Source organism: Ambystoma mexicanum, chromosome 6q, assembly GCF_040938575.1.
Source record: "Ambystoma mexicanum isolate Mex_15411 chromosome 6q, UKY_AmexF1_1, whole genome shotgun sequence".
NCBI lineage: Eukaryota > Metazoa > Chordata > Amphibia > Caudata > Ambystomatidae > Ambystoma > Ambystoma mexicanum.
In genome coordinates, this window is record NC_090937.1 from 20,380,737 (window position 1) to 20,402,170 (window position 21,434).

At 46.2% G+C, this 21,434-nt stretch overlaps 2 protein-coding genes across 6 annotated transcripts in view; one reads left to right on the top strand and one right to left on the bottom strand.

Moving 5' to 3' along the window:
* Positions 1–17,778, top strand: part of MRPS18C (mitochondrial ribosomal protein S18C) — a 290,406-nt gene extending 272,628 nt beyond the window's left edge. Inside the window, exons 5-6 of the mRNA XM_069630393.1 lie at positions 17,495–17,554; positions 17,643–17,778. Coding sequence (XP_069486494.1) covers positions 17,495–17,554; positions 17,643–17,719 — 137 coding nt within the window. The 3' untranslated portion in view covers positions 17,720–17,778. The remainder of the gene's footprint in view (positions 1–17,494; positions 17,555–17,642) is intronic.
* ABRAXAS1 (abraxas 1, BRCA1 A complex subunit) overlaps positions 17,464–21,434 on the bottom strand; it is a 403,189-nt gene continuing 399,218 nt past the window's right edge. For all 5 annotated transcript variants that reach the window (XM_069630387.1, XM_069630392.1, XM_069630388.1 and 2 more), the window contains one exon: positions 17,464–19,028. In XM_069630387.1, the coding sequence (XP_069486488.1) occupies positions 18,598–19,028 (431 nt within the window). In that variant the 3' untranslated portion in view covers positions 17,464–18,597. The remainder of the gene's footprint in view (positions 19,029–21,434) is intronic.

The following is a 21,434-nucleotide window of genomic DNA, read 5'->3' on the forward strand; positions in this document are numbered from 1 at the left end:
AAAATGTAGGCTGTGTCTGGGAGGATAACATGGGAAGTGGAGCTCAAGTTAGTGCGAAGGTACAAGCAGCTTTCCACTCACTACGCCTACTGAAACATATCCTACCATTCATTGCGAATGAGGACAGAGCGGTAGTCATTGGCACTCTGGTCAACTCGAGCTTAGACTATGGAAATGTATTGCTGTCGGGTATACCAGCCTATCAGTTGCGAAGACTGCAGGTGGCCCAAAATGCAGCGGTTAGGCTGGCGTATAGGTAAAAAATTAGCTCCAACCTCTAACTTAAGAAGAGCCCTACATTGGCTGGCAGTAAAGGAGATAATTGAGTTTAAGGTACTCTGCTTGGTTTATAGGTGTGTTAACAAGACAGGAACAAGATATCTATCAGATAAAATCAGGAGACATGTTCTTACCTGACAACTGCGCTCAGCAGATCAAAATCTGCTTCATATACACCACACCAGGTATATGAGCAAAGGGGACCGCAGATTCGGCGTCTACGGTCCAAGAGCATGGAATAAACTACCCAGAGAAAACTGTGAGATTAAAACCTTTCCGGCATTCCAGAAGGCCGTGAAGACCTATCTGTTTTGTTAGAACTCCCCTAGACCTTAACTGGTGTATTTCAATCTCATATGATTAAGTGGATTAAGACATGGGCCTCATTACGAGTATGGAGGTAGCCATGCCGCTTTTAGCGGCATGGCTACCGCCATACCGGGTACCGGATCCGGGTTCCTGGAATGGGGAAATACCGGGCCATTCCGGCCTTGGAGGGCCCGGTATTCCCCCATTCCAGGAACCCGGACCCGGTACATCCCCATTCCCATTTGAGCCCCCATAGGGCTCAATGGGAATAGGGAGTATGCTAACCACGGGTCCGTTAATGACGGGCCTGTTGTAAGCATCCTGGTCTGCTAGCGGGTCACACTAAGGACGCCTGGTTTTACCAGACGTCCTTAGAGGGACTCACGAGCAGACCTCGTAATGAGGCGGTAGAGGGTTAACGGCGCCGGCAGCTCCACCAGCGCCGTTAACCTGATCCGGCTCTGCAGGTTGCAGATAGGACCCCTTCAGGAATTCCTGGACGCTTGGTGGATCCAGGTGTCTGGAAGCTTTGCAGACAAGATTGTTCTCGACGAGGAGTTCCGTCGAGCGATAAGGTGGTGGGGCGTGCGCTCCAGCATTGCCGGGGGCACGGATTTCCAGATCCCCCCATACCAAGAGACAGTCACCACAGACGCGTCCCTGGAGGGCTGGGGAGCCCACACCGGACGTCTCCACGCCAGAGGCCTGTGGCTACCATTGGAGAGGGCTCTCCACATCAATGTCCTGGAGCTGCGGGCAGTGTTCTGGGTCCTCTAGTCGTTCCTTCTGTCACTCAAGGGCAAGGTGGTGAGGGTCTTCACGCACAATACCACCACGATGTTCTACATCAGGAAGCAAGGAGGTACTAGATACCCGGCGCTCTCCAGAGAGGCGCAGGACTTGTGGCACTGGGCCGTCAGCCAAGAGATGTTCCTCATTCCTTTTCACCTGGCTGGAGTCAAGAACACCTTTGCCGACTCCCTCAGCAGGGAGCTGCGCTCTTGCCACAAGTGGGAACTTCGACATGATCAAGTGAACAACCTCTTCCTTAAATGAGGCAGACCCCAGATCGATCTGTTTGCGACAGCGATGAATTCCAAATGACAGAGATTCGCCAGAAGGTTCCACCAGCCGAGGAGCATGGGGGACGCGTTTTCCTTTCTGTGGGAAGGCCTGTTCTGCCGGAATTCCCCTTCCCCGTTGCCTCTCCAGCTGCGAGTCATTAATCAACTCAAACGGTGGCGATGCAAGATGATCCTCATCGCCCCGGCGTGGCCGAGTCAGATTTGGTAACCGGATCTTCTCAGCCTGTCAGTGTTACCCCCAGTCAAGCTGCAGGTGGTTTGGATCTGCTCACCAAAGAAGGAAGCGCAATCCTACATCACGACACAGGATCGCTGAACCTGAAGGCTTGGCTCCTGAAACCTTAGGGTTTGGAGTGTACGAGCTGCCGGCAGACTGCAGGGAGGTCCTTACCAGGGCCAGAGCATTGTCGCCTCTTCATTGCTAAGGGCACAAGTGCAAACATTTTGCAACGTGGTGCCGGACGCAGAAGACCAACCCTCTGAATATCTTAGCTCCGCAGATTCTTCCGTACTTGTACTTGGTCAAGGCAGGGCAGACGCACGCCTCTATCAAGGTGCTTCTGGCGGCTATCTCCCGCTACACCAGGTCTCCAGGACGGTCTTCTCTTTGGTCCCACCTTCTAGTCAAGGAGTTCCTCAAATGACTGTTTCGATCATTACCACCGGAGAAGGCACCTACCCCGGCGTGTGAACTCAACATGGTGCTGACGAGGATCATGGGGGCTCCCTTCAAGCATATGCATCAGGCCCCTCTCAAGTTCCTTTCGTGGAAGACAGCTTTTCTCGTGGCCATCACCTCTGCCAGGAGGGTAGGTGAGGTCCAGGTCCTTTCCTGCGAACAACCTTAGCTGACTTTTCACAACACAACGATGGTGCTGCGGATGCACCCCTGCTTCATGCCAAAGGTTCTGTCGGAATTCCACCTCAACAAGCCTTTGGTGTTGCCTGTGTTTTTTCCAAAACCTTTGTCGCCGGCTAAAGGGACTTTGCACTGACTGGATGTGGCTTGTGCGCTGAAGTTCTATGTGGTACGCACAAAGTGTTTCCGGAAGACATCTCAACCATTCATGAACTTTGGTCCTGTGAACCATAGGAAGGCCTTGTCCAAGGCTTCCATCTCCAGGTGTCTCTCCGGCTGCATCACACACTGTCACTGGTTGTCAAACCAACCGCTGCCCGGCCGTCCGAGACCCCATTCTTCCAGAGCGATCGCTGCGACGACGGCGTTCCTGTCTGGTGTGCCCCTGCTGGACATCTGCAGGGCTGCTACGTGGAGGTCCACGCACACCTTTACAAGATTCTACTGCGTCCACAGGGATTCCAGAGAGGAGTCCAGGGTTGGCCAAGCAGTGCTACGCAAACCTGTTCGCTTGAAGGTGAGCCTGTTCCGGAGGGAAGAGTATTTGCTTCTGTTGAGCCTTGCCACCTCCTGTGGTTGTGTAATGTTGTACTGCTATGTATTCTTTATTCATGAGCATGTGAATCCATGCCAGACCCCATGCTGGAGAAGGAACAAGTTGCTTACCTGCAACTATTGTTCTCCAGCATGGGTCTGGCATGGATTCACATGCAAACCCTCCCTCCTGTCCCTCTGTGGCTCTTCTTGGTCATACTGCCACTTTATGGGCTATTAAATCTGAAGATGGCTGCCAGAGGAGGGGCTTAGGGGGAAGGGCAGTCATTGGCTGGGGGCAGTATGACCCAGAGCTCAGTGATTGGTTTATCGGAGAAAGACAGTTTGTAAGTGAAAGTGAAACTGTTTTTTCTTTTTGATTCCCGGCCTGACGGGGAATATTCATGAGCATGTGAATCCATGCCAGACCCATTCTGGAGAACAATAGTTACAGGTAAGTAACTTGTTCCTTCTGATTCCGTTTGTATCAGAGGTACTCATTGCTACCCATGTACTCTCAGATCATACAGCAGTTGAGTGTACACTTTCAGTTGATAGGTTGTCCCCCGTTAGCAGCCCCCATGGAAGCTGCACGCCCGGCCCTCTCAGATTTGGTGTTCAAAGGACCCCGTAACTAAAGCAATAACTTATTTCTTTAGGGAAAATAGCACTGCTACCGTTCCGACTGCCACGGTATGCGACCCTATGAAGGCAGTGATTAGATGGGAACTGATTGCTCACACAACTGCTTGCACTTATAGGAATAGAACCCTAAGGTAGGCACTTTAGGGGGAGATGCGCGCTTCAGAAATGCTTCATAAGCATTTCAATTCTGTCATGGCCAGGAAGGGCCTACGGGTAGCGCGAAATAAACTAGAAGCACACTTAGCAGGACATACGGCCAAATCGATTATTCGTGCTAAGCAATCTTATTATGCCATGGGTAATATGGTGAATACATTTCTGGTTCATAAATTGAAGGCCATACATACAACAAATACTACAGCAGTGCTGGTAGACTCAGACATAAATATTCAGTACAAGGAATCGGCGAAAAGGAAGGTTTCTGAATGATATTTACCCACAGAATCTGAAGCAGGCCCGCCCCCCCCCCATCTCTGCGACTTACGCCAGACTACCAAATCGGGCTCTCGTCTACTGGTCAGGAGACCTTAGATACTCCTGTAACCACGGAAGAGGTGGCAATAGCAATAGTTTCTCTTAAACACAGGACCCCTAGTCCGGATGGTTTCTCAGCATCGTTTATATGATTTTTCAACCACAACTACTCAAACCTTTGACTAACTTATTCAACTTGTTCCCGGAATTTAGGGAGGGTTACTCCTTCGATGGAGTCAACTACAATTTTAATACTTAAGCTGGGGAATCCCACACAGGATTGTCACCCGTACAGGCCAATTTCTTTGAACCTGGATGCCAAGTTGTACTCTAAGGTGTTGGCCTCGAGGTTGGGGACGGTTCTACCCCAACTGATAAATCCGGATCAGGCTGGGTTTATTCCAAAGCGAAGCACACAAGACAACATCACATGAGGCTTGGAAATCCTTGACCTAGCCAGGAGGGGATAGTCTTGCCTTGGGAGTACTCACACTGGATGCTACTAAAGCATTCGACAGAGTGCACTGGCCCTACCTTTGTGATGTTCTGCTTGCTTTCGGATTTGCCCCGTTGGCTAACTACCATTGACCTTTTACTCGAATAAGGGTTAATTGCCCCTGTCCCTATCGCTCATGGAACTAAGCAGGGTTGTCCACTGTCTCCTTTGATTTTTGCTCTTGTAATGGAGCCATTTGCGCAAAGGATCAGAGACAACTCGGAGATCACAGGGACTGAGGTAGCTTGAGTGCAACACAAAATGCCTCTTTATGCCGATGCTGTCCTGCTCATGTTAACTAATATACCAACCTCCCTTGAGGCTGTTATGTCTGAATTAAGATGATTTGAACTGGCTTCTCTGTCAATTACTAGAAATCCTTGCCATAAGTGTGCAATTGCCCAAGCAAGTCATTGCCGCTGCGAGATCCACCTGTCGATTCCGTGGGCATCTGACACTATTGAGTACCTGGGGGTGAGGATTCCTGTTTCCCCGCAGGATGTATATTGGGTCAACTTCCCAGGGTTGCTTAAGGATCTTGCCGAAGATCTTAAAAGTTGGAGTAAGCAGGAAATATCACTGATGGGACGAATCGCTGCAGTAAAAATGAATCTTTTACCCAGATTCTTGTATCTTTGTCAAGCCTTGCTAGTTAAGATACCCAATCTTGAAGTACGTATGCTGCAGCGTAGCGTCCTACAATTTATCTGGGTGGGCAAAAAGCCTAGAGTTCCAAAAGCTGAGGTTTTAAGCGATGCCCGGAGGGGAGCAATGGCGGCTCTGGGCCTCCTCAGGTATTATGTGGCTGCTCGGGTTACGCACATTTTGGCTTGGAGGTCCCCTCCCAGATGGGTAGCTCTTGAGAAAGCCAACTCCTCCTGCCGGTTATCTTTCTTACCCTTTATCGACAATATTAAACTCCCCGATCTGACACACACTTGAGCTCGACAAAAATCTTGCTGTATTACTGGCACGTGGCTTTTATGAAGAAGTGGGTGAATCGGGTTTCAGACCGTGCTCTCCAGTCTTTGGTAATGCAGAATTCTCCCCAGGATTCTTAGGGAATAGTTTTTCAAATTGGCATAATGGGGGTCTGCATAGCTTGCATCAGCTGTACCAGGAGGGCTCTCCTCTCTCGTGTCCGAATGTAAGGCTCAATTCTCACTAACCGAAGGCGAACGATTTAGATATGGTCATATTCGGCACTGGATTTCACAACTGTGAGGAGCCAGGTGACCTGCGAAGGTGAGAGTATTGGAATGTACCCAACAGTATGGCATAGATGGGGGTAGAATCTCATGCTTTTATAAACTTTTGGGAGGCAACTTACTAACCGTCAGATCCTCCTACATTGCCATTTGGAAAGCGAATGTGGGACCTCCTGTCGAGGATTTATGGGAAGAGATCTGGGCTAGAAACCACGCCTCCTCTAGATGTGTAACCAATAGAGAATGTATGCATAAACTTTGCTACAGATGGTACCGGCCTCTGCTAACTTTACATAAAATGAATGCTGCTTTGAATTCGGCTTGCTGGAGGGGGTGCGGCCTTGGGAAGCTACTTTCATATGTGGTGGTCCTGTCATGTGATCCACACTTTTTGGGTTGCTGTACTGTCTCACATTAAGGAGAGAACTGCAGTGGACTTGCCCCTGGCTCCACTAGTTGGCCTATCGCGGTGCTCAGTGGAAGATGTGTACCCTAAATCGGGTTGCAGAGCACAATCGGCGACACACCAATTTTTAGCAACTAAAATATAAATAGCACGATCGTGGCAGGCTCTTATGGGGCCAGTATTGGCACAATGGTGGATGGAGGTATGGGACATCTTGGTCGACGAAAAAGTTACAGCATGTGTAAAACAATGTGCTGCCTTGGTATCTAGATTTCTGGCTCCCATTTGTTGACTATTACCAGAATTTTCCCTCCCTAACTTTTAAACCGTCTCTACTTTCAAACTATTCCTTGATGTGATGTCCTTGGTGTGGTACTTTTTTTTATTTTAACAAGGTTATGCATTTTCGCATTAGCGCCTCGGTGGTGGGATGGCTTGTTGGACCCGGGAATGTTGTGCATTATGCATTCAGCCATATTTTACTGTCTATGTATGTCTCGCATCCTTGTTTGAATAAAAGGTTTGGGGAAAAAGTTATAGAATTTTACTTTTATACTTAACAGATACTACATTGTTCTGATATTGTGAAATGTGTAGGCTTAATTGAGCTGCAACAAGAATGCTGTGTGACTTGACTAGTTTATATTTGTGTATGATTTTGTATTATCTGGGGAGATGGTTTGTATTTATGGCCTGTATTGTTTGTCTAATTGTGCATAGGAGACTTTTAAATATTCATGTTCGTGTGCAAGGTTTGTTGGAAACCAAAGCACAAATGGAAAAATAAATAAAAAAGAATGCTAATCCATGCACTGGGAGAAATTGTTAACCCTGAGGTGCAGGCCCGTTTCTTGGCCCGGGCAAGGCGGGCAGCTGCCCGGGGCGCAACCGCCAGGGGGGTTCGCAATTACCCCGCTACACTGGAACCTCTGGAGGGGATAAAATTCCCCAGTTTGTGGGGCGGCGCATTGCCGTGGGGAAAGTTCTGTGGGTCAGGTACTGGCGCTGCCCCTTCCGACTGTAATGTCACAAGTACTACGTAACATTACAGAAGTCAGAGGCTTCCTCCGACCACTTTAGCGCCACTTGGGGGGGGGCATAAGCACAATAATTAAAACACTTCAGGTCCCCCTGCAGCTAAAACCAGCTCCTCCCATCACAATGCAGGCAGGAAACTGCTAATGGTGGGCCATTGGTCACTGAATGGTTTCATGCTGACATTGTGTTGGGAGGGGAGGTAGTGTGGGGCGTGGGCGTGCACTGTAGGCAGCTTTGCCTCTCCCAAAATAAAGCGGCGCTATTTCTTTCATGCTGCTTCTTTGCCAAACTTTATAACAATTCCACTTTAAACCACTTCCATGGCACTGGTGATGAGTTACTTCATTATGCTGATAATAGTTTTGATCAGTGTTGCTGAGTAAATATTCTTTAAGCCATGACCCGGTTCATTTATTTATTTATGCAATGTTTGTCGGGTATATGGACACAGATTATTTATTTATGCAATGTTTGTCGGATACCTGTATCCGACAAACATTGCATAAATAAATAGGTACCCGACAAACATTGCATGAATAAATGAATAATCCGGTTCCATGTCTCCTTATAACAAGTCAACAGTCAGACTTTACTGTATCAAAGCATACACTTGATTCCCATTGAAAGAATTTTAAAGTGATTGTTTATTGTGTTCGGGTGTCTCCTTGTCATTGCCCTTTTGGCTTAGGTTGCCTCCAAACCCCCTTCAGCTTCTTGTGTTCTTTGATGGTTGCATATACTGCATCCTGTGCCATATTCATGTTCTCTTGGTGTGCCCAGTCCTCATTATCTGCAGCCTAAGTGGGACTAGAGCATACAATTGTCTTGGGCACCAATGAAAAAGTGGCCCACTGTTGCAAATGGCAATTCATTCCTTGTGTAAAGGACTGTTTGACTTTGGGTAGGAGTCCCTTAATAGTGTAGTTTGGAAGTGGGGTGGGGTGCGATGCAGTGGGGCTGGGGCGCGGGGTGCGGTGGGGCTGGGGTGCGGTGGGGCTGGGGCGTGGGGTGCGGTGGGGCTGGGGCGCGGGGTGCGGTGGGGATGGCGCATTGGGTGCGGTGGGGCTGGGGTGCGGGATGGGATGTGGGGGGGGTGTATTCCTAGTGTTTCGCTCTGGGCACCAAATGGATTAGAAACTGCCCTGCTGAAGTGCGTTATAATGGTTTTCAAACAGGCAACATAACTGTGGAAACCATGATGACCATTCTCCGTGATAAAGAGAGTGGAATTAACATGCAAGGAGGATTCATGACAAGTGGGAGTATGGCATCCATCCTGCCACAAGACTGCAGCCTACCTTGTGTTCACTTATTTACAGGCACGCCTGATGCAGACAGGTGTGAAACCATTGTTCGCTAAACACTCCTTTTGCTTGGTATAATATTTCTTTACATTAATGTTTTGGCTATAGAACAGTGATAAAACACACAAGTTATGAAATAGTTAAGTTGACATTCATCACACAATGTTGTCCATGCACGAAGCCCCCAAAACAGACCACCTTGAGTTAAGCATTTCCATAAAACATTCAGGTGCTTCGTTTCAGCAATATGGTGATTAGCCCTCTCTCAACATGGCATTCTTCCATGTTAATGTGTCTACGTACATGGGGGAGTAAACAATGTTACGTTGGTGTCATGAAACAGAAAAGTCAAAATGTTTTTCATTTATGTGATTTTTATTATTTTTTGATCCCAGCAATTAAACCACTGTACAGGGCTTTTGTAATCCTCGGTGGCAGGGGCGTTGCTAGGGGGGGGGGCTAAGGGGGCTATAGCCCCTGTCTTTTGGTTGTAGCCCCGGATAGAATCGCAGGAGCTACAGCCAAAAGACTAGCTAGCCCCCAGTCCCAACAGTTCCGACATCAGCTTAGCCCCGGGTCTTTTCCAGACCTAGCAACTCCCCTGCTCGGTAGCCTTTCAAATACTGTGCTTTCGTTGTGTTGGTGCAGAAGGGTCCCTCCTTTGTTCCTGCTCAGTCCCGTGTGTGCCTCGAGCTCCTGTATTCCCACCACAGCCCCGCAGTGTAGAGCTCGGTTCTACTCCATGCGACTTAATTTCTTCAAACCCCCTCTTTCCCAGTCTCCCCTTCCTCTCTCCACGGCCGCTCAGTGTTGCCAGGTCAGAAGGAAAAAATAAGCTGAATGTTCCTTTAAAACAAGCCCAAAACAAGCTGACTCCCAACCAAATAAGCTGCAAAAACAAGCGCACCTCTAAAATAAGGTGGAAAGGTCTCAGAAGTTGAAAAATAACTATAACGCAAAGAATACATACAGAGAGCTCAAACATATGTTAACAAAAAGCATTTATTAAAATTGTTATTTTCTAACAATTGGTGTCTATTTTAATTTGTTGTATGTGTGCGACTTATAAAAGCAACATTATTGGCTTTTTGGATCCTTGGCTGCTCTGGTGCTTGATTCGTCGCTCAACTCTGGTCCTTGGCCCCATTGCAGGTACCTGCCAAGTAGCCCCATGTACTTCATGACACTGAGCCAGTCCAGGCATTTCCTATTAAATGCTAGGACTGGTATTTTATTTCTTCCCATTATAAGTATGGGCCTACAAGGACCAGTATGCAAAGGGAAAATCCAGGACTAGCTCATGGCGACAAGCGTGACATGGCCCCCCCACTGTCGTCCTTCTGGTATTGGGAAACCTGGTTGATTGCTGTCATCTGGTCCTTGGTTCATATAGTCCATCACCCCTCTGGTCATTGGCTCCCTCATGACTTACTCCTCTAGTAAATCACTAGCCCACCCATTGACTGTTCATTGCCATGCTAATCCCCAACCCCAGGGCTTTAAGTGGGCCGGGGCCTGCCGGGGCTGGGCCCCGGCAGGCTCTGAAATTTCGTTTTGAGGCGGGGCCCTGCCGGGGCCCAGTAATCTCCCCTGGCAGCCCCTGCCACTACACGAAAAGGCATTTTTTTCTACAGCCTGAAGCGCTCGCTCGTTTGCGAGAGCTTCAGGCTACAGAAAAAAATGCCTTTCAGCCATAATGGTGGCGCCGCACCTGCGAGGCATCCCTTTAATCAAGAGATTCCCGTCGGCCGGCGCCACCATTATGGAAAAAACGTGAGGCCGCTGAAAGCAGAGGCCTTGCTTTCTAAATACTGGAGCTGCCGCGCATTCGCGGGAGTTTCAGTATTTAGGAAAAAGGCCTCTGCTTCCAGTGGCCTCACGTTTTCAGCCTTAATGGTGGTGCTGCCCCTCCCCAGCTGGCGAGGGGCAGCACCACAATTAAGGCTGAATAGGCAGGCGCTGTCCCCTGCCAGGCAAGCCTACACAAAATAAATGCAGAGATCAGCACCCTCTCCCCACAGGGGAGGGGGTGCTAATCTATACGAAAGGCTGCCTGGCAGGGGTGGCAGTAGCCCATTGAGCCCGGGCTCGTTAAGGGGGCGTGGCCTAACGGGCCATCAAGACCCCCGCTGTTAGGCCACGCCCCCTCGATGAGCCCCGGCTCGATTTGTAGTGCCACTTAAGGCACTGCCCAACCCTGTTCTTGCCCCTCCCCACCCAAAACACCTTCTCATGGGAACTCTTTGTGCTCTCTTTAATCAAGCCTTAACATTAAACTTTGCACTCAATGCTGAATGAATTTGAGCTGTAAATGCTACTGGTGTAATAGAAATGTCTTAACCTGGTCTGCGTTCAGCCAATCAAGTTAAAAGCACTGTGTGTGTCCTTCAGTTAGTCATGTTAAAAGTTTTTGGCTTTTGCAAACTTATCAGGCATTTGCCAGGCACTGCCATTAGATGCCCTGGTACTTGCACCATTTTGCACCTGATGCCGTTCATACAACTAAAGATAGCAGTGCCTACCAAGGGCCTTTCCCATGCCTACACAAAACCCTAAACTATTGTCATTGTCTATGCTTGTTTCCATCATGACTAAACTACATGTTGCTGTAAATACCCCGTGTTTACCTCTTGGCTAGGTAATGCGTCTTCAAAGGGTCTCTCATATTGAAAGAGCCCATCAATGCAAAAGAAAGGAGTACTTGCAGGTTCACATCAGGAAGGCAATCAGCCCGAGCCTCACAGCGTGTGCATAACAGCTTAAGGCAAGACGGCATGTTCGCCTTTCATATTCATTTTTTTTTTGTAAATGGGGCCAAGTCAGACAGACTGGCAAACAAGCGGAACAATAAGCACACAATTAAGGAAAAACACGGACAAAAACCACGACAAGCAACCTGCTAATATTATAAGTCACTTATAATATAATAAGCGGACATGGCAACACTGCGGCCACTAAAAAAGAATAAAATATGAGAACTGCTTAAATGATGGGCACGGGCACTCAAGGACAGAGGTGGAGCTACGCAGATCACTGGCCAATCCCAGGAACAGAAATGTAGGAGGGCGGGCTATGACATTAGCTTTTCATTTCGGGCTGCATGTATGGCTGTAGCCATCAAGTGGGCGTGACTCCGAAGATTGCCGAACACTGCCTCCCACAATCTACCATGGGAGGCAGGATAGCATACAACACAGGCTCCTCCCGTGTCACTCCCCTCCCAGGGCTCTGTGTCGCATGGCCAGCAAGTTCCCAGGCAGCGCGGCCGCTCGCCTCTATGGAGATGTTCATGGCCGGATGTCTGATGTCTCCCCTAGGGCAGGCCGGCTCCGAGCTCCTCTGCCCCGCGGGAGTGCAGGTCTCGGCAAGCTGACGCTGTGCGGGTGTTGGCAGGAGCTCTCCCGCAGGTCTGCCTCCTTCTCACGTGGACTCGATGTGTCGGCGGCAGCCAAGGTTGCCGGCACACCCGCCGGCCGCAGCGCCGCGACCGCACTGATCCATGCCGGGCCTGCCCTCTCCTAACCAGCCGCAACGCAGTCTGTCAGCGTGGCTCCCGGTCTGGTTACTCTCTGGATTTTGGCGCTGGCGCCTGATGTTCCATCAAGGATAGTACTGAACGGAAGGTGCAATGAGCGTTATTTTTCCAGGATTTTTAATGGGGGCCAGCACGGAGCTCTTAGTGAGCTGCCATCTTGGATGGCTCACTAGCGCCCTCTCCAGCAGACTTTTGAATGTTCACCTAAGGAACCATGCCCCAGAGAAGCCTTACCCATGTGACCTGTGTGAGAAAATCTTTAATCTCTGGTCACTCCAGCAAGCTCACCGAGCAACCCATGAGGAGGAAAAGTAAACTTGCCAAGCAAAACCGATTCCGCCCTGCAATCCTGGAGACATTGAGTCAAGAGCCGATTGTTTTTGGAAATTGGGTGGGGAGGTTACCGGCTGGAATTTGTACAGTGGAACTGTGTTCCTGCTTACATAAAATAGCTTTTTAACCTTAAGGTGCTGGAGAAGGTGGACACTGCTATCCTTTCAGTGAACTGCAATTCTGGTTCGGGATGCTACAAGAGTAAAAAACGAGTCAATTGTGGGTGCATTGTTCTGAGAGCGGAGACCGCACAATTATTGCAAGTAAAGAAATCCCATTGGGGCTGAAATCGCCACACTTGGATAAAGGACAAACGTTTCAAGTTCAATGAGAACTCTGTGACTCTAGCCTAGTTGAATGTGAACATGCTTTCTCTTGGACATAGTTGAATTCGAAATTATCCAGTAACATGCCATTTGCCGCGTGCATCATTTTATTTTTACATCTGCCATCTGTTAATAACCTAAATTTGTCTAACCATCCACAAGTTAAGGGGGCGGGGGGGCAATTGATAATAGTTATGCAGCATCCTTATGTGGGGCCATATAAAGGGTCCCTGTAGAGCTTCTATGGCTTACTTGCAAAGCTGCCAGGTGACCAAGCAAAGTGACTGTGCCGATGTAGCATTGCATATGCTTTGACCGTAAATATTATCGCTTTTATTCTTCGTATGACCGTTCTTGTCCAGTTTTACCAACCGTTGGGGTGTTGGTGAAACATTTTATTTTTGTATTCATGCATGTCTGCAAACCAGTGGCACACATTTGTATTTGTACACTGATTGGATGCAGGAAGGGCTAATGATTGGGGACCTTATGGTTCGATTTGGGTACTGGCTGCATTCTTCTATCTGGGTGGCAAAATGCCATTTTTCTTCAACTGTTTTAAGTTTCATTAAGTGTAATAAACATTGTGATTTTAGAAAAAGAAGTATAGGCGTTGCATGATCTGAGTCAAGGGTGTGCATGACCTAATGCTGTAACACTTTGAGCTGAAGTGGCTGGAACTAACAAACAAGATTTGTATGAAAAGTGCATTTTATCAGATCTATGAAGCAGGTAAATATTCTTTTGAAATTCAGTTTAACAAAGTACCATCCTCTGGCATTTAAGGTTCTGCTCTTTGATGCAACAGGGGTTAGATGGTCAGAACAATGTATTTGAGGAAACCATGCCATTTGTGGGGCATGTAAACTAATCGATGAGCAAAAGAATTGATTGAACAATTTAGATATTTTGGATCTGTGAAGTGGGAGTGTCTCGTTAAATTAGAGCAAACGGATCATAGATTGCTTGTCATACTTGTACCCTGCCTGAAAAGGTGTCGCCATCCATTTGTGCCACTGTTTAAAGGGCAATCAGCGACCAACAGGTTAAGAGGGACACATTATTAATATACAGACGTTACAAAAATGATTTTGTGGTTGCTACAATCTGCTGAGAATGTGCGTATTCTGAAACTTGTGTAACCAACAGATTTGTCCACAAACTTGTGGAACTCTCCCGTCCCCTGCACACCCTTGCAATTGTAAAGACAATCAAGAACTGTCACAATTTTTTGCACAATAACGGAATGCTTTGTTTAGAAAAAAAGGAAAAATGTTTGTGGAAGAAACCAATTTAGGACACTTGGTATAAAAATGATGGCAATCATCAATTTAATTTGGTTCTGAATCATCTGTTATGAGTATGTGTTCTCCAACATGGTGATTAAAACACACTTATTTTTAAATCACATATAATTCAGGCACAGTATAGTTCGTGGGCATACAATGTATTTATCACACTTACAGCAAGATTGATTTATAGCATATAATGTTCACATGCAGTGATGACAAATATTTTTTCGACGCGTTTCGGGGTAGTTGGAGTCCCCTTCTTCAAGATTTGATAGCCCTCTTCATTCCATTTATCTTTGATTATCCTACAATATATGATATAACAATCAGTTCATAATCTCTAGCTATTAGCTGTCATGTCACTTTTTTGAGAAAAGAAATTCTTTCTTTAATAATCACCTGGATGTCCAATGTAGAATATCCTGACTGGATATGTTATTAGAAAAATATCAACACAATAATAGTTGGAATCCTCAGTTGCTATCCACCCTGCAGATGTAATGGAAAAACAGTAAAAAAGGCTTGATTAAAAAGGAATCCACTCAAAAAGGATTCAGTCTAGAATCGCTATGGGAAGGAGAACCTGGTCTAATTAGAGATAAGAATTTACCTGGTGATTCTTTAATTGTGTTAGAGGCTACTTCTTCGATGGATAGAGTATCTCTAGTGTTCTGGGAGAGTCCTCAGGAAATGGGGATAGAGCAGAAAGGTGAGCCCCTCTGTTTATGTCTGAAAAACACATATAAATGTGCGGTGTTAGAAAGGTCTAACTCAAAAGGTTTAGAAAAGACCAGATCTTAATTATAAGTTTGCTGAAAAAAAGGCTTCTAGCTCATGGTTTATGGCGGTACCCAATAGTAAATACTGACTACCAAAATTCATTCTAAAGGTAGAACTGGTAAAAGGCTCAATTCGATATGTCTCCCTTACCTCCTTCCAGAGAGGATGCTGTGTTTGCCGACGCTGTATTCCGAGCCGTTCCTCACGGCCCTTGCTGGAAATGGCAGCTATTTACATTGCAAACGTGATGATGTCATGTTTACAACGTCAATGTGTGACGTAAAACGTCACACGAAGTATTGTGATTAGAACTGTATGGTCTTAGTGCATGAAAGCTTAAGTTTGTGCAATCTGTTGGTTTTACATATGTTTAAACAACCCAGTGTCAAGGTAGTTATTCTCCCCGGCACCCCGCTAATTTTCTATAAATTCTATAAAAATCCTTAAAATTAGGTGTGCGCTAGGCAACACAAACATTGGACTTTCGTATTCTGAAAATGTTCAATTCTTTAGGCAAAAAGACTGTTAATAAGTTGGTGTTCTGCTAGACCATACACAAAGATCTTTTTTTTTTTTCCTCATTTTGAGTTTTAGTTGCCATTGAAGTGCCCATGTGAAATGCTCATGGCAAACTTGGGGCTGCCTCTTTATTGGTCAGATGGAGCCATTACCTGTTGTCTGTATAATTGTAAAACACGCTGAATGTTTCCAATCATTTCATCAGTGACCAGTTTATTTTTAAAAGTGGACTCGATGAACCGTGGAGGAACCACACAGGTAATCCTTCTAAACGAGGACCTGTTGGAGGACAATGGTATAAATTGATTGCTGCTGCCTCTTCTCAACCATCTCATGGGTGTGCCTGCACCCTAACCTCTAAAGTAAAATGACATGCCAACAGTGTTGATGCACACCGACTGATTTTAGACCCAACTGGATTTAGACCCCCTCCCCAACCTACCCCCCTGACAACATCAACTGGCTGATTCAGTGCCCTGCGTTGGACAAAACCAGCCTTTGTAGGCCTGTAATTATGTTGCCACTATTCATCCACTTGTTCTAGCAAATGGCGTGATTGTAATTTTGAGTCCCAATGGCACATTTAAATGCCACTGGAACGTAGACTGGGCATAGTGACCTATTGGTCAGTTCAAGGAAGGGAGCTGGTCACTAACGGTTGCGTTGTTGGCTCCTGAAGTTCTGCAGGGCCTACATCAAGTGGACATGCTGTTGGTTTGCTATATGTCCTCGTCCTGAATTGTACTGATGATAAAGGCAGTAAATAGTTAAATGCAGTCATAAGAGGAACTTTCTGCTCTCTAGCTTTAAAGTTTCTCATAGAGAGCTTTATTTTCATGAAAAAAGCAACGCATCACGTAGTTTGATGGTATGACCCTGCCCCGTTCCCCATCAGATTGTCTTTATTCTCCAAGGTTTTAAAAACTTCTTTTTATTTATCACATTTATTAAAAACATTAGTCAATCAAGTTTTGTTTACCATTATTAACAAAAAAACATTGTCATAAGATGTAAAAGTATACATTTTATATCATAAAATTGTGATTTCTTAATAGCGTTAAACATATTTCACTATATTTTGTTTACAAACCTTCAGGGCAAAAGGGGAGTTCAATCATAAAGGCCCCTAACGTACATTTCCATCTGAGAGTTTATATGGGGCCGAGGGGAGGGGAGCTTGGTGCTACCTTCTGTCCCATCCCCAATGTGATTTAGTTCCCCATTCTAAAGCGCAGACAACTTTGGACCTTGAGTTGCAAACTGGCAGGGTTGTAAATATGCAAATTCCTTTGTTTATAATCCAAATGCACGTGTGGCTATGCTGAAAATCTGATGGGCTTGCATGCACAACTACATCAAAGGCATGAGTGGGGTACCAGGTTTATAGGAGGAGAATCGGGGAGACATAAGTGGAGAGTTCAGCCTGGCTATGTGAACATGTTAGTGTTCGAGGTATTTTGGAATGTTCACCTCTTCGCCCCCCATCATGTCCTGGGCGTTTTATCAAGCACAATGGGGAAACGCCAACATACAAGGTAGGGTAGGCCACACCATGCTTTATAGTATGCTTAAGAAGTTAATCCTATTTGCTGCCAACACCACCACGTTGACTTCTGCAACGTGTGTCTTTCTCCAACGATCTTTTGCAAACTGAAGTAGGATCCTTCCATAGCTGTGGCCTATGCATCGGTCAGGGTGTTCAGTAACCATCTGCAGTCACATTCACATTAAACCGCTTGATGCCAGGACGGTGTCTCCAATGGATGTGTCTTAGATGTTAAGTAGCCTGGCAGGTAAGTGTAGGCTTTGGGCACTAAGCACCATTGTCCTTTGTTGGCAAATGCTCCTGCAGGCATATTCGAACCCTTCAGAGCCCCACACATGTTACTAGTGTCTCCATTCTCTTTCTTACATTAGTAGCTTAAAGCACCCCCATGCTGTCCCTCGTGACTAGAACACCCGAGGTTTTGCAACAATTTATGAAAAAACATGTGGACTGAAAGAGTACAGCCACGAGAATAGATTTAATGCTATCATACAATTTGTATTAAATGTGTTTATTTTCTTTCTAGGATTGTGTGCAAAGAAACAAAAGCAGATCTCAAAAGCCATCAGAAGGGCGCAAATAATGGGTAAGATTATAACTTGACGTCTCACCCGAACAAAAAAAAAACAGTTAAGGATGTTTCATTGAACTCATGAAATCTTTTTTGCTTGCAGGATTCATGCCAGTTACATACAAAGACCCAGCATTCTACAACGATCCAAAAATCTGTGACATCAGAAATGTAGAATAAAGCCCGTTTTTTCTTCTACATCGACCAGCCTTTACAAATAAACATTTTGTGTAGAAGTGGTTTGTTTTTAAACTGGTCTACTTATGATACAATATTCTAAGAGATAAACAGGTTTAATCACCAATATACTGAATTATGAAAACTACATTTTAGTTTACCTCGTTTTGAGTAATGCGGTGGAGTGATTGATTGTTTGCTAAGCATTGGACAGCCTTAAAGGTAAAGGGAAAATGCATCTGTGATCAAATCAAACACAGATTTTATCAGTAGAAAGAATAAGGTGTGGCAGTCTAACTCATTTTTTTGTTTGCTTACGGACATAGAGGAGAGTGCACTTACAAAGCCGATTTAGACCACTACACTAGCAGAGTTCACTGCAGATGGAGGCAATTTCTTCGGACGTCATTTTAATAGGCAGAACAGGACAACTGTCTTCCAGCGATTGCCAATAGTTGTGGGGTTCTGCTGTGCTTGCAACCTGATGCTGTGCCTAGCTATGGTCTTTTACTTGTCCGAGTAACCTCAGAGTAATTAAGACCTTCATTCATGGAGGGCTAACTGGTCCTTTGCTCTGCCACGTGACAATCCACTTAATTGGGGTATTGCACCTAAATATTGTTTTATATTGGATCTAAACAAGGTTTTATGAAAGCCTTGTAGGCGTGTGCCCTGTCAATTACATCAAGTGCAGAGTTACTATGCAAGAAAACAATGTCCATTGATCATGGGTGGTCTTAACATGGACTCTGGTTAAATGCTCGTGAATTGAACATTTGAATTGTACTAGGGAATTGGAACTGAACGTTTTTTATTTTGGAAGTCTACTGACAAAGCAAATATGAAAGAAACAAACGTTGCACTGCAGGTGATTGACTAAATTAGAAAGTAGGTGATTGTGGCAATTTCTGATTACCCATAATTGGCTCTGAAAGATCTTCTTCCGTTTCTGTTCCACTAAGGGCTGAGGTTTCGTCTTTATCAATCCTTCTCTTGGACCTACTCTGTAGCTGCCAGAGCCTTGATTTCTTGAACGCCTTTGGTTCATCCTGTATTTCGATGGCCTTGCGTTTCACGCTTTGCAGTTCGCTGGTGTCCAGAAAATGACTTTCTTCCACCATCAGTGTGAGTTTGTCCTGAAGTCCGATGTTTTGGGGTGAGCTGCAGCAGTGATGGGGAACCAGCCTTCCCAGCAAGGAAACTGTACATGACTGAAGTAGTCTGGAGTCCGGGAAAAATGCTTGCAAGGCCTGACACAGGAAAACGTTCTCTATTTCTTCGGTTCCTGCAATATTCTGCTCTCCTGTATGATCTGAAAGCATAATTATAAGTTATTGACTTGGAGCTTATCAGAATTTAATACATCTAGGTTTCCTTTCACACATAAAACATACATTTTGTTTAAAGCGCATCTCTGTAGTGGCTTTGTATTTTATGAAGACGTCCCACTCTCCAGCCACCACCTTCCATGGCTTCGCATTTGTCTGTTAGAGATTTGTAAAGGGAATTTTCACTTCCGGTGGTTTTCGCCAAAGAGGGCTTCTGAAAGAGTGGTTTCACAAGAGGCGCATGGTATAATTTGGGAGCGATGAATGCATCGATCTAATGCGGTCTGGGCTCCCCAGCCCCCTTGATACCCCTCCATCCTCGCAATGACTAAGCGTTTGAGCTGTAGGATATGCAGATTATCACTTCCATACTTCACTGCCAGAAAAGAGCAAACCGTCAGATGTGGCTACCCCTTCCACTATACATTTTCTTGGGGTGGGGGAAAGTCGGAGGTCTTGCATCCAGCAAACCTCTTCAGAGTCTAATAGGTGTGACAAGACAAGTGCCATGGGCTTGTCAAAGAGGAATAAGTGCCCCACTATGCAGCAGAAATTCCGTCTCGGCCCCAATACTGGCTTTAGGGATATCTGGAAAAGGTCCCCAAACCCCATCCCCCTTGTGCCCACCTGTTTCTGAAGCCTTAATTCCAATATTAGATGCTTGCCAGTATCTGTTCATAGAAATACATCATCCAGTCCAGAAGCCAAGAAAGCCCTGCGAAGAGGGAGCCCAGACCCAGCACCCTGCATTGGTGAGCAAAGGTCACACTGAAAGTGAACCCCAAGGAGAAGCCGCAACACTTTTGCAGACATACCTCGTTGGCTCCAGGAATGTATACCATAAAGAGAGCCAGGTGCTAGAGAAGCCACAGACATGCACAGTTGACAGAGATTATCTGCGCTGTTACTGAAGGCCTCTGGCACACCTGCACAACCACAGGACCCCCCTTGACCATCAGGGAGAGAAAGGGAAACTATAACCACCCTTCCCCAGAGAACTAACCTCAGGGAGACCCGGAACTGGGTCCCAGACAATGAGCACAAACTCTTGCCTTCCTCGGGCCACCATTTGCAGTACGGGGAGGACCTCCATGTGTAAAGTCAATTCATTTATGAATTCTTGACACACTGACCACACACACGCACTCACTCTCAGTCACTCCCTCTCTGGCTGGGGAAGACTGGGTCCGTTTAATCGGGCACAGATTGCCAATCCCAGAAGGGGCCTGGGGAGAATATAAACGGGCAGCAGGAAGTGTCAGTGTTTCAGGTGTGGACCAAGGCGAAGATCGAAAACCAAGAAAGGTACTGGCAGGAGCAGCGGACTGCAGAGGCAATTTGTGGAGCATGGGAGGTATTGGCTAGACAGTGGAAGTGGTACTGCAGAGTTTGTCTGTGCTTAGAAGGATACGTGCAAGGAGTGATTGTGAAGCAAAATAGTACTGAGTGAAAGGAGGATGTTGGAGCAGGCAAGACCTAGGAGGAGCCTGAACATCTAAGGGACAGGAGGTGATGGGAGAAGTGAGATTAAGTGGACAAGAGGAAAGTGTGAGAAAGGTAGAGGTACGACTGAGCCTGTTAGATGAGCCTGAGTCCAACAGTATCTATAGGGCACGATCTCTAAATCCTGGTAGACCACGAACCACTGACTAGTGTAGGGTAAGTTAAGAAGCTTGAGGGAGTTTAGTAAAAATGAGACTTTCCCGACCACCACCAGCAGACGATAGAAATAAACAATAGGGGCCAATCTTCTGCATCTACTAACCTGGGGTTTGAGGTGCGACTCAAGACGAGAGAGGGAGGAACCACAAGAATTTCAATAAAAATCCTTTAACTGCCTTTGCGACTGGGAGTGATGTTTGCGCCACCTATAAAATACGATTACCACCACATTGCAGTATTAGCAGCATTTCTGTTCCCTCATAATGGATTTGTAACCCTGACCTACCTCTACAGAATAGCAGTGTGCTTTGGAGACTAGCATTGTTGCAGAGGATGGGAACAACATACATGCCAACATTATCCATTTCATGCTGGAGACACTACCCAAGTCCTGGTTTTAACTTTGCATACTGGGACTTGTAGTCCTGGGTTCATAACATGGGAAATCCAGGACTACAAGTTCCAGAATGCAAATAAAGGTAAGACCAGGACTGGACTTATATCTCGAATGGGATGTATAAGGTTAGCATGTATAGAACCATATCGGTAAACACCAGATTTGGCAAAGCAAATGGTTTTGGCATGTACAGTTGTTTTTTTTGCTTTTATAGGTGAGCATGCAATAAATTCGTGCACTCTACGTAGCCAGTAATTCCAAACATGTCTGCAGACAAATATTAACAATAGCCATAGTAGAAAGACCTCTTCACTGTGGAGTATATTGAAGT